Below are 13,983 nucleotides of genomic sequence, written 5' to 3' on the forward strand. Positions count from 1 at the left end.
GAAATCATACATTCTGTTTATTTGCCTTTTTACTCTCTTAATTGGTTTTTTGGATGGTAAAGCAGTTTTTCCTCGAGTTGTTCTACTTTACCAAGAAATAAGAAGTCTTAAATTATTTTATTTCCTGAGTGCATTTCTGATGATAATATGGTGAATAATTATAAATTAACCAGTGTGTCTGGTTCACATCATCACAAAAAATTCCTTCATCTCCTTTATAGTTTTTCCCTCCTTCCACCACTAGCCGCTGGCAACCACTTACCAGTTTTCTGTCCCCATAGTTTTGATTATTCTGGAGTGTTGTATAAATGGATTGATATGGTCTATAGCCTTTTTAAAAAAATGAAATATAATTGACGTATAACATTATATTAGTTTTAGGTGTACAACATAAATATTTGATATGTGTATATATTGCGACTTGATTACCATAGAAAGTCTGGTTAACATCCATCACCTCAGATAGTTACAAATTTTTTTTTCTTATAATGAGCACTTTTAGGATCTACTCTCTTTGCAACTTTCAAGTATACAATATAGTATTGTTAACTCTAGTCACCATGTGGTGCATTACATCCCCAGGACTGATTTTTCTTATCACTGGAAGTTTGTACCTTTTGACCCCCTTCATCCATTTTGCCCACTCCCCACCCTCTGCTTCTGGCAACTACTGGTCTGTTCTCTGTGTCTATGAGTGGGTTTTTTTAGATTGTACATATAAGTAAGATCATACAATATTTGTCTTTCCCTGACTTATTTCAGTTAGCATAATGCCTTCAGGGTTCATCTATGATGTTGCACATGACAGGATTTCCTTCTTTGTTTGTGGCTGAATAGTATTCTACTGTGTTTGTGTTTATGTGTATAGGTGTATGTCTGTATGTTAACATATCATCTGTCGATAGACATGGGTTGTTTGCATGTCTTGGCTATTGTAAATAATGCTGCAATGAACATGGGGGCACAGATATCTTCGAGATAGTGATTTTCTTTTCTTCTGATAAGTACCCAGAAGTGGAATTGCTGGATCATATGGTAGTTCTATTTTTAATTTTTTGAGGAGCCTCCATACTGTTTTCTATAGTGGCTACACCAATTTATGCTCTCACCAACGGTGCATAAGAGTTCCCTTTTCTGTACATCCTCGGCAACACTTATCTCTTGTCTTTTTGATAATAGCCATTCTAACAGGTATGAGGTGGTTTCTCATTGTGGTTTTGATTTCCATTTCCCTGATGATTAGTGATGTTGAGCCCCTTTTCATATACCTGTTGCCCATCTGTATGTCTTCTTTGGAAAAATGTCTATTCAGATCCTTTGCCCATGTTTTAATCAGATTTTTTTTTTCTGTTGTATGAGTTCTTTATATATTTTGGATGTTAACTCCTTATCAGATATATGACTTGCAAATATTTTATCCCATTATGTAGGTTTCCTTTTCATTTTGTTGATGGTTTCCTTTGCTGTACAGAAGCTTTTTAGTTTGATATAGTCCCACTTGTTTATTTTTGCTTTTGTTGCCAAGTCCAAAAAAATCATTGCTGAGACCACTGTCAGGGAGCTTACCTCGTATGTTTTCTTCCAGGAGTTTATGGTTTCAAGTGTTACATTCAAGTCTTTCATCCATTTTGAGTTGATTTTTGTGTATGGTGTAGTATAGGGTCCAGTTTCATTCTTTTGCATGTGGCTGTTCAGTTTTTCTAACACCGTTTATTGAAGAAACTGATCTTTTCTTATTATATATTCTTGGCTCCTTTCTCATAAGTTAAATCATCACATTTGCATGGGTTTATTTCTGGGCTCTCTATTCTGTTCCCCTGATCTGTGTGTCTTATTTTTATGCCAACATCATGCTGTTTTGATTGCTATAGCTTTGTAATATAATTTGAAATCAGGAAGCATGATGTCTCCAGCTTTGTTTTCTGTCTCAAGATTGCTTTGGCTATTCAGGATCTTTTGTGGTTTCATACAAATTTTAAGATTGATTGTTTTGTTTGTGTGAAAAGTGCCATTGGGTTATTGATAAGGATTGCATTGATCTATGGATTGCTTTGGATAGTATAGACATTTTAACAATATCAGTTCTTTTAATCCATGAGCATGGAATGACTTGACGTTTATTTGTGTCTTCTTCAGTTTCTTTCATCAGTGTCTTACAGTTTTCAGCATACAGGTCTTTCGTCTCTTTGGTTAACTTTATTCTTAGGTATTTTACTCTTTTTGATGCAATTGTAAATGGGATTGTTTTCTTAACTTCTCTTTTTCATAGTTCATTATTACTGTATAGAATTGCAACAGATTTTTGTATATTATTTTGTATCCTGCAACTTTACTGAATTTATTAGTTCTAACAGTTTTTTGGTGGAGTCTTTAGGGTCTTATACATATACTATTATGTCACTTGCAAACAGAGACAGTTTTACTTCCTTTATGATTTGGATACCCTTTATTTTTCTTGTATAATTGCTCTGGGTAGGACTTTCAGTACTTTTTAAAATAAAGTGACAGAAGTGGGCATCCTTGTCTTGTTTGTATTCTTAGTGGAAAAGCTCTCAGGTTTGGTGATTAAGTGTGATGTTCACTGTGGGCTTGTCATTCATGACCTTTATTATGTTGAGGTATGTTGTATCTACCCTTTTGAGTATGGCATCTTTAATTTAGCGTAATGCATTTGACATTTATTCAGGATGTATATATCAGTAGTTCAGTCCTTTTTATTGCTGAGTAGTATTTCATTCTATGGCTGTACTACAGTTTATCTAATCATCAGTTGAAGGACGTTGGGATGATTATGAATAAAGTTGCGGCAAACATTTACGTACAGGTTTTTGTGTGAACGTAAGTTTTTATTTTGCTTTGGTAAATACCTAAGGATGGGATTGCTGAGTTGTATAAGTGTATGTTTAACTTTATGAGAAACTACCAAGCTGTTGTCCAAAGTGGTTGTACCATTTTGCTTTCTACCCAGCAAAATATGAGGGGGGGGTGTGTGTGCGTATATGTATGTGTGTGTGTATATGAATATATATATATGAATGTATGTGTGTGTGTGTGTGTATAAATAAACATAGACATATGTGGGCTATGTGTGTATGTATGCAGCATCCTTGTCAGCTCTACATATTCTAAGTTTTTAATTTACTCATTCTAATAGATATGTAGTGATATCTCCTTGTGGTGCCATTTCCCTAATACCTGTTTATTGGGCATCTTTTCATGTGCTTGTTTTCTATCTGTGTATCTTCTTTGGTGAAGTATCTGTGGAAGTCTTCTGCTAATTTTTTTCATTAGGTTCTTTTTCTTATGATCTTGTTTTGAGAGTTCTTTATATATTCTGTAGTGTCTTTTCAGATGTGTTTTGAAAATATTTATTCTCAACCCCAAGCATGTCTTTTTGTTCATCTTTCAAAGAGCAGAGTTTTAAATTTTCATGAAATACAGTTTATCAATATTTTTCTTTTATGGATCATGCCTTTGTGTTTTGTCTAAGAAATATTTGCCTAATCCAAGGTCACAAGATTTTTCTCTTATATTTTCTTCTACAAGTTTTATAGTTTTTGATTTTACACTTAAGTTTATGATCCTTGTAAGTTTTTTTTATGGTCCAAGGTATGGATCAATGCTTATTTATTTATTTTTGCTTATGGATGTCCAGTTGTTCCAGCACCATTTGTTGAAGTGTCTGTCCTTTCTCTGTTGAATTACCTTTGTGGAAAATCTGTTGACCGTCTATGTGTGGGTGTATTTCTAGTTTCCCAGTTCTGTTCCTTTGAACTATATGTGTCTATCCTTTTATCCATACCAAACTGTTTGAATTACTGTAGCTTTATAGTAACTCTGACTTCAGATAGTGGGTGCATCCAAGTTTCTCTTTCTTTTTCAAAAGTATTTTGGCTATTCTAGGTCCTTCCTTAAAAATTTTAGAATTAGCTTGTTGATTTTCACATGGGAAAATATTCTGAAGAAGAGATGAAAGATGATTTAAGCCAGGAAGGATAATAGGAATTTGACATTCATTGGAAGAAATGAGAATGTGTATTTCTAGGAAATAGAAAATACAAGCTCCACCAAAGAAGTGGAAAGATAGGGGTAGGGAGAAGAAATCATAGTCCAGGAAAAATTGATGTTCAAAATTTTAATCCAGTGTAATTACCTCCCATTTTCTGTAGGATAATTAGGTTGTATTCAGTATCTTCAGATAAGTGGGAGGCATTAACTATGAAGCATTTTAGAGCATAGCGATTGTTAGAGACTAAGACCTAATGTACAGTGAGAGAAGAAGAATTATAAGCTTTGGTTGTCCAAATTGATTGCTAATGAAATAAAATGAAACTTATCTAATAGTAGCTTTATTTTGGAAGTTTGAAGTGATTGGTAGATTTATAATCCTAGGTCTCCATTTTTCCTTTTAGTATATTTACATTTTGTGTTGGCTGCTGCTGTTTAATTTTCCCTTTAGTTGTACTCATTTCTGAATAGTGACAATAGGCAGCAATGCAACCACTTGACGAGGGGGGAAGATAGTAACAAAAAGAAACACCAAATTCTTTATAGAATTATTTGAAAATAAAATATTCTATAACCTTATTTTTCAAATAGTGTGATGAAAATGGTATAAGCTACATGAGGGCAAGAATGTTGTTCATCTTGTTCACTGCTGAGGTTCTAGTGCTTGGTAGAATACATATAATAGTAGGCCTGCAAGAAATATTTGTTGAATAAATGTTAAACTGGCCAGAAACAGGAAATTCAAAAAGTCTGAAGGTTATTTTTCTCATAATGTGACTTTACCATCATAAAACATGGATTTTGTTTTGTTTGTTTAGAATGGTGGCAGAGCTGGAGATATCATAAAAACTTTGAGATTCTTTTGAATGTTTCCATTATCATCATCTGTGGACTTAAGTTGAATGTGTCATTGAAGACAAATGCCATCCAGAGGCCCTTGTTGTAGAAGTGGAGTGGGAATGCTAGTGAAATTATTTGTTTCAGGGTGTCTTCTAAGCTCTTGTGATTGCCATCAATCACTGTTTTTATCAATATAATCCTACTATGTGCAGTGTGATTTGCTAGGTGCTGTTTTTTGGTATCAGCTGGAGAGCCCATTCAGGGAAGGTATAAATTTTATATGACAGTTGTAATGATTAATAGTTGTCCATAGTTAAAAATAGATATTGATGAAGAAATAGAAACTTCAGAAGTGCGGCAACCCAAGGGTTATTTTGCTTTATTAAAGAAGGTAAACTCAGACATATTTAATCAGAAAGGAAAATTGTCTTAATGGTTAAGACCAGATGGGAAGGGTGAATTTTAGTTAAGATGCGTATTCAATAAATAACAATGTATTCCATAACCTTTGAGAATAAATGCCAGTATGAGACAGATTTATCTGAGAATGTGTAAAATATAATAAGTAATTAACATCTTGCTCTAAAATGTAAGCAGAAATACCTAATGTAAGCCTAATTTTGTCTTCTTCCAACTTTGGGAACACTGCCAGTATCTTCATCTCTGCTTAAGATTGCTTTGCAAACTACTATTGAGATGATCACTTAGTATTTCTATGGACATAAGTGCATGTCTAATGGTTTGTATTTTAGGGTTAGATTCATTGAGTTAGAAATCTCTGATTCATTATGAAGCACTCTTTGGTGGTTGTGGCATTCTCTCTTTCTTAGTCTGAATTCTAAATGTAGTAATATTAATTGTGCTGAACTATTGACTGATAGAAAATGACCTTAAATTTAGACAGAGTGGTGAGAAGGAAGCTGTGGTTGAACACCATAAGGACTTATATCTTTATACGCACTGTAGAGCCTACTGTTTTCTTTTAAGTGCTCCAGATGACCAATATTAACAGAAGTTTAGTTCTAGCCTTTAATGCTTTACTGTGATTTGGCTGAGATTTTTTTTTGGTATGTGTGTGTGGGGGGGGTGCAGTTATGCTATGTTATTCTCCTAGCCTCAGTTATAAAACCTGAGATTTGGGATTCCTTACAAATAGTATATTTGGGTGTATTTCATACATATTTTGTAATGTGCTGTTCATAGAAACAGCATGTTATATAGGTGTCTTGTATCTTATTGACAATTTTGGAAACTCCAATTTAAATTTTCCTAGGGCAGAGTAGCCCTAGTGTTACATATGATATTGCTTGTAAGTTTTTAAAAATTAAAAAAAAATTGGAATGAATTTTCCATGAAGTCAGTATTTTACAAGTTCACCTGAAGCTTTTGCTTAGTAGAACAGAAGACTGTCTGAGAAATAAACTAATGAAAATCTTTACTGTGTGGTAGTGATTAATCAGCCTTCAGTGATGGAGATTAAAACTTGTTTACTTTACGGATAGTTTATGTAGGAACTAAGAAGTAGGAGATACTCAGATTTTTTGAACTGCAGCTATTCTCAGAAATTTTGCATTAGAATCTGAGAGGGCTGGGTCTGGCCCAGTAGCATAGTGGTTAAGTTTGTGTGCTTTGCTTTGGTGGCCTGGGGTTCATGGGTTCGGATCTGGGCATGGGCCTACACATGGCTCATCAAACCATGCTATGGCAGCTTCCCACATACAAAAAAACAGAGGAAGATTGGCACAGATATTAGCTCAGGGACAGTCTTCCTCAAGCAAAAAGAGGAAGATTGGCAGCAGATGTTAGCTCAGGGTCAATCTTCCTCACCGGAAAAAGAGAAAAAAGGAATCTGAGAGGGCTGCATAGATGATATGCTGTGGTCCAAGGAATGGAGAGAGTGATGGCAGATTCAAAGAAGTTTATGTAGCTGGTATTTGACGGGGCTATGTGGAGTATTTTTCATAGTGTCTAAATGGAGTTGAAGACTGGGAAGTTAAAAAGGTATTGGGAAGGGGCTTTTAGTTTACTTTGTTACTTTGTGATCACAGAACCTCAGTATAAATTAGGTTGAAGTAATGGGAGGATCCTTTGGGAACTGATGTAAGATTTGTAGAAATTAGAAACTCTTGGGAAAAACCAGTTAAAAAACCTGCCTCTTTAATCAGTATGAAAAAGAAGATAGGGAAAAGAATTAGCTGTTAGGCTTTCCAAAATAAAACATTTCTATTTCTTGGATAAAAAAGTGTCTCTCCCTCAGTATTTAAGCCTTGGAATGACCTATATACGAGGCTATTAGAAACCACATTATTGGTGTCACATTTAGAGATTTAAATTACATTTGAATCGTTATTTTTATATTTTAAGTTATTTTGAAATAGATTTTTGTGGTATGTCTCCAAGGGAAAGTTGATGCTGGGGAACTTAGAGGGGAAATAAAGCTGAATAGGAAGATTCAGTAGTACCAATTTACTAAGTTTGAGTTCTCTACGTTTTTAGTAGCACATTTGAAAATCTGGGACGGTAGTGATCACCCAAACTGTAGACTCTGCTGAATTACTTAGTTAACCCGAATGAAAAATGTTTTGGCTTCAATCAAATTGTCTAAATCTAGGTTCATTTTGAAGAATTAATTGACTTGTATTTTTGTAGGCTTTCTAATCAAATCCAAAAGAGACCTCCTACCCCTAATATGACAGTATTAATAATGCTTCGGTTTTTACATATGATAGACATTGGTAAACATTTTATGAATCTGTCTTGCAGGAAGAGAGTCCATAAATTTTAATTGACTGACAAAGATGGAAACTTGTGAAAATTTTTTTTTTTGAGGAAGACATCCCTGAGCTAACATCTGCTGCCAGTCCTCTTCTTTTTGCTGAGGAATACTGGCCCTGAGCTAACATCTGTGCCCATCTTCCTCTATTTTATATGTGGGGTGCCTACCACAGCATGGCTTGACAAGTGGTGCATATGTCCGCAACCAGGATCCAAACTGGCGAACCCTGGGCTGCCAAAGCGGAACGTGTGAACTTAACTGCTGCACCAGTAGGCTGGCCCCATGGAAAATTTTTAAAAAAGAAATGTAATTCTGTCTAGTAGCTGTTTTAAGATTAGCATTAGAGGGCCAGAAGACATGGCAATTATTAATCTATCTAGACTTTAAAAATATTTAGGAAAGTTGAACGTGTGGATTAATTACCATTTCTTGAGATTTATTTTTAGAAAACATTGGCTATTAATTGGCTGTGAGATAGGAACGATAGGAGGACAGTGGTAGATTTTAGGATTATAAAGCATATATTCATTCCACAAATACATATTAAGTGCGTACTATGTGTAGGGACTGTATAGAGTTGTAAAAAGGATATGCCTCCACACAAAAGTAACTCATAGTCCTTTTATAAATTTTTTTTTTTGGAAGAGTAGCCTTGAGCCAACTACTGCCAATCCTCCTCTTTTTTCTGAGGAAGACTGGCCCTGAGCTAACATCCATGCCCATCTTCCTCTACTTTATACGTGGGACGCCTACCACAGCATGGCTTTTGCCAAGCAGTCTCATGTCCACACCCGGGATCCAAAGTGGCGAAACCCGGACCGCCGAGAAGTGGAACGTGTGAACTTAACCACTGCGCCACTGGGCCAGCCCAACTCAGAGTCCTCTTAAGGAACATACCATTGAGTGGGAGCCATGATTAAAACAGCCAAATTATGTTAACCTCTAATCTTGCACTGTGTGTTTTATAAAAATGGTCTAAAATTAATGAAACATGTTTTTGCGAATTTGATAGTCTTTGTGTTTCACCTGTCCTCATTGTAGTTAATAGATTTTCAGCATGTCTTTGAATCTGGATCTGTTTGATTTGGTTTTGCTTAAGCTTGTGTTTTTATAGAATCTTATATTAGTAGGCAGAAGTATCCACAGAGATACATGTGCCTTATGATGCACAGTAGAAGTTTTGGAAACCTTGTTATCTAAGCATTTTATTTTCAGAAGTATTTTACATAGGCTGAATGTGGCAGAAAAGAAGTTTTTCCCTGTGGAAAATGATCATATTATTTGTGCTATATGGAGATCTGGGACGTTTATGGGAAATATGGTTTAGTATCACCCAAATTGTATGATAAGGTTAAAGCAGAAGGGCTTAACCTGGAAACTTGGAAGCTAATTACTGTCAAAAGATAACAAATATGGAAAACTTTCTCTTTACCCCTTTTAGTAAGGGAGAAGGAATGACTATTTTACCTTCAGAAATATGAGGCCAAATTATGGTGTGGGAATTTTTGATTGTCCTGTTATAAACTAGCTTTGATTTCTTGATACATGATAGAATACCTCTAATTTTTCTTTGTTTTCTGTATGTAACAAATTTCAGACCACCTGAAAGTAACTCTTCCATTGAGATGTAAGTTCTAAACTCTCCTTAGAAACACTCCCAGATTTAGACACTTCGTTTTGAGATGTGTGTGTGTGTGTATGTATGTAAAAATATGAGCAAAGAATCAACTATAGATACTATGAGGCAATTTACTGATTGCATGCAGGAGTTTAATTAGGTTCAGGACTTTGTCATTTGCTATTCTTGTTAGATCTGAACTGGATTTTATTTTCTGCCAATTGTCAAGCAGTGATTCTTATACTAGACCTCTTGAATGGTTACTTTTAGGGCCATTTGTCATCTGCTTCATACATTGTACAGTTGAGGAATTCTGTGTCTAGTTGGTTGTCACTGATGATTGTTCAGTGATTATTTTGGAGTTTCATGAAGAAGACTGTATAATATTAGTTTCAGTTAGGATGACCATGTAACTCATCATCCAGTTGGGCACTTTTGAGAGTGAAAAGGAATGATATTAATAATTATCTAAGAACAACAGATATAAACCAAGACTGGTCCATGTAAACCAAGATATATGATCATCCTAATTAGGATGCTTTTGATTGCAAGTAACAGAAAACACAACTCAAACTAGTTTAAACAACAAGTGAAATATATTGGTTTCTCTATCCAAAAAGTGCACTGTTTGGGAGTGCTACAGATATGGTTTGGTGAGGACTCTGGCTTTGTTTCTCTATTTTCTAGACTCTGACTTCCATGGCTGACTTTCTTTATAGTTGTTGGATGGCTGCCAACAGCAGTCCCGTCTATATTATTCTTCATTTGTGACCAGCAGGAGAGAGAAGCCTGCTCCTTCCATAAATTCAGAATGAGTCTTAAGCCTCGTGATTATTAGATATTTCTGAACTAATCTCTACGACAAGGGAAATGTCAAGTGCTGATTGTCTTAGATATGGGATATCTGAATACCACTGAGGCAAGGAGGATAGGATTATCTTGATTGTCTTAGACTAGTCAGAGTCCATTCAGAAAACTGGTCTAGGGTCAGTCTCTCTTGGAAAGCAGGGCAGCTAAATGAGGGGGAAGGGGTGGAATAGATGTTTGAGAAGCAGTTATGTTCACTGTGAAGTCCAGTGTCATTGCTTGTTTGCATTTTCCTTTAGGCATCTGTTACTGAGATCCTGAAAGAGCCTAGCATACCGCAGATGTGTTTTTCTTCTAGTGAGAATTTGTAATATGAAATGACTTAGTAGCCTGGTAAGGGGAGAGGAAAAGAAAACTTACCATCCCTTTTTTTTCTATAAGACTGTAATAATTGTTGATCTTTTTTTTTTTTTTTTACAGACTAATAGGGATGCCAAAGGAAAAATATGATCCTCCAGATCCTCGCAGAATTTATACCATCATGTCAGCAGAGGAGGTAGCCAATGGGAAAAAATCTCACTGGGCAGAATTAGAAATCTCGGGTGAGTGGAATCTGAAACATTTAATCCACGATGTAATAGCAATAATGAACAAGAGTTGAGTATTCTTATGTTTATTTATTTGTACATTTTTAATTAGACGAACGAATTGAGAAAATACAAGATGCTGAGGTACTAGTGTTTAATTTTTCTGCTTTATCTGTGATTAAATATCTTTTTTTCTATCCTTTCTTTTGAGATTATTACCTCAAGCCAGAGTTGGCGTCTGGAATTGAGGACATTGGGAGTTCAGTTTCTAAGTAAAAGCAGGTTCTTTGATACAATAAGTTTTGTTTTGGCTGTTGCAGAGTAATTATTTTTGCAGATTGAATTCTTTGCCATCCTCCTATCACCCCAGTGTTGGCAGAGTAGGAAACCTAGAAACTGTCTGTTTATTCTACAAATAAGTAATAACTGTGTTATGGGACCTTACATGTTTAGGATTTGTTAAAATAGAATATGAGTCCTAAAGACTCATAACCCCAGTCTAATAGTGAGAAAAACATCAGACAAATGCAAACTGAAGGACATTCTGCAAAATACCTAACTCAAAATTGTCAAGGTCGTGAAAAACAATGAAAGGCTGAGAAACTGTCACATACCAGAGGAGACTAAGGAGACAATGATGACTAAATGCAAAACGGCATCTTGAGTTGAATCTTGGAACAAAAAGATGTAAAAACTGGTGAAATCCAAATAAAGTCTGTAAATTAGTTAATAGTAATGTATCAGTGTTACTTTCCTAGTTTTGACAAATGTGCCATGATAATATAAGATGATAATATTAGGGGAAACTGGGTAAAGGGTATACAGAACTCTGTATTATCTTGCTGACTTTTCTGTAACTCTAAAATTATTGTGAAGTTAAAACTTTATTAAAAATAGAATATAAGTACTGTTTTTCTTTTATGAATTGATATGATACAGATTATATATAGAATGTAGTTTTTTCCCGAGTAGGCTTTCTTTTGGAAGAGTTAAACCCACGTTATAGTGTCAGTAGCAAGAATTACCTGTACATTTAGCTAAAAGGTAACTGGGTGGATAGGTGATTCGTAATCAAAAGAATGAATATGAGCAAAGCCTATTAGGTTAACTGGGGTTTCTCAGCTTTGTACTGCTGACACTTAGGGCCAGACAGTTCTGTGTGGTTAGGGGCTGTTGTGTGCACTGTAGGATGTTTGGCAGCATCCCTGGCCCTCTACCCACTAGATGCTAGTAACATTCCTCTAGTTTTGACAACCAAAAATGTCTCCAGATTGTCAAAGTCCTTTGGGGAGCAAATTGTCCCTGGTTGAGAACCACTCAGTTAAACCCTGGGTAAAACTGAAATAAGTTTTTCTTTTACCAGAGCCTCTCTTCACTCGAGAACTTTGTTTCCTATTAAAATGCAAAATCCTAGTTGGCACTTTAAGGCTGATTATAGACAGCATGAAAGAACACTGGTAGAAAGAACCCTGGACAGCAGATCTAAGTTTGAGTTTACTGCTTAACAGCTATATGAAAAGTAACATTTCCCCTTGGAGATTTTTGTGCCCTTTCTACTTTCCACAGCTCTTCTAATCAAAATCTTTTGTTTGGAAAGTGATATGTAATTAAAATACCATTTTACCTTTGTAAAGTTTATGAAATAATCTTCGTATAAATTAATTGCTGAGATAATATCACATTTTGTAGAAGCTGAGGTTAGGTGATTTGCTCAGGCTTATATAGCGAATAAATGGTAAAAATTAGGACTCTGAACCAGATTTTCTGACTTTGTCTAGTACATGTTCCACCATAGCTATCAGATGCTGAGTGGTTGATAAAGCTTTAATGTGTGACTGTTTCCTTGAGTATGCAGTTAATGCAAAAATCTTAAACCACAGTTGTTAATCTGTAATTGTAACATCAGAAAACCAGGGAAATGGTTGGTTGGGGATAAAAATGGCTTTCCTGGTGGCTAATCTAAGGTTGGTTCTAAATCATAGTAATTACTCTTGTCTTTTTAAAGTTTGTGGACTAATTCAGGCCCTGGATATGGATAAACCTTGCACTATTAATTTTCATGGAGTATGTAAGAAATAGTTTTGTTAGGACTGTGACTTAAAAAAAAAATGCGGGGGACTGGCCCCGTGGCCTAGTGGATAAGTTTGGTGCACTCTGCTTTGGCAGCCTGAATTTGCGGGTTTGGATCTCAGACGTGGACCTTGACCACTTGTCATCCATGCTGTGGTGGCAACCCACATACAAAATAGTGGAAGATTGGCACAGATATTAGCTCATAGTGAATCTTCCTCAGCAAAAGAAAAAAATTCAGGATTGCTCTGCCAAAAAAACCTCAGTTCAGCCCCATGCTTTCTCTTTGAGACCATGTCATCACCTTGACACTATTGGTCTCCTCATTATGCCACCTCTCATTTAATACATGGAGGGTCCATGAGAAAGATTGTCAGGCAGAAGTGGCATGAAATTAAAGAAGGGCCAAATGTGTTTGGGGTCAATCAAATGAGATTAAATACAAAATTAAAAAGTCTAAGACAGAATATATGCATATATTTGCAGGCTCTTCTACCACTTTTTACTCCTTGTAGTTCAACCTTTGTCTTGGGCCTAGAGTTTAATACTTCAATATTTTGCCTTTTAGGTAGAGTGCGGAGCTTAAGTACGTCACTTTGGTCATTGACACACTTGACAGCACTGCACCTAAATGACAATTACCTTAGTCGCATTCCACCTGATATTGCCAAGCTTCATAATCTGGTTTACCTGGATCTGTCATCCAATAAACTCAGAAGTTTACCAGCAGAACTAGGAAACATGGTGTCTCTCAGGTGAGGAAATATTATAGATATGACTTAACTATATAAAGTTCGAAATTTACCAAATAAGAACATTATGGGATGTTACTCATCTTACAGTAGGATTTGCATATGTGTTTAAAGATCAAATGATATAAACTGTCTAGGCACAGTGCTTGAGGTGGCCTTCATTGAACATTTGTTTTCCATCCTTTAAATTTGGAGATTTCTGGCTAGAAGTGTGCTTGTATTACCAATTTCTTTTGACAGACTTGAGGTGGGTTGGGACTAAAATACTGAGTCTCGCTTTAGGCTCAAGTGTGTGATGACTAGTCAGAAATAATTGGGAAAATATGATTTGATTATAAGAAAAATTTTAGGAACACATCTCTATTTTATAAGGCAAAGTATCCTTATATATTACAACTCCTTAAGGAAACCTTTTAAAACCTGATAGTAAATGGATTTATTTCTAGTCCTTCAGGGTTCTTTAAGAATTTCTTCATAGGAGAAAATTTTGTGGAATCTCAAGACCTTGTATAAATGTTTCCAGTA

General features: G+C 35.5%; 1 protein-coding gene across 4 annotated transcripts in view; it reads left to right on the forward strand.

The window, feature by feature from the left end:
- Window positions 1–13,983, forward strand: part of CNOT6L (CCR4-NOT transcription complex subunit 6 like) — a 102,996-nt gene that overhangs the window by 30,135 nt on the left and 58,878 nt on the right. For all 4 annotated transcript variants that reach the window (XM_070612760.1, XM_070612762.1, XM_070612758.1 and 1 more), the window contains exons 2-3: window positions 10,530–10,651; window positions 13,275–13,461. In XM_070612760.1, the coding sequence (XP_070468861.1) occupies window positions 10,540–10,651; window positions 13,275–13,461 (299 nt within the window). In that variant the 5' untranslated portion in view covers window positions 10,530–10,539. The remainder of the gene's footprint in view (window positions 1–10,529; window positions 10,652–13,274; window positions 13,462–13,983) is intronic.

This window comes from Equus przewalskii, chromosome 3 (genome assembly GCF_037783145.1).
Source record: "Equus przewalskii isolate Varuska chromosome 3, EquPr2, whole genome shotgun sequence".
Classification (NCBI taxonomy): Eukaryota; Metazoa; Chordata; class Mammalia; order Perissodactyla; family Equidae; genus Equus; species Equus przewalskii.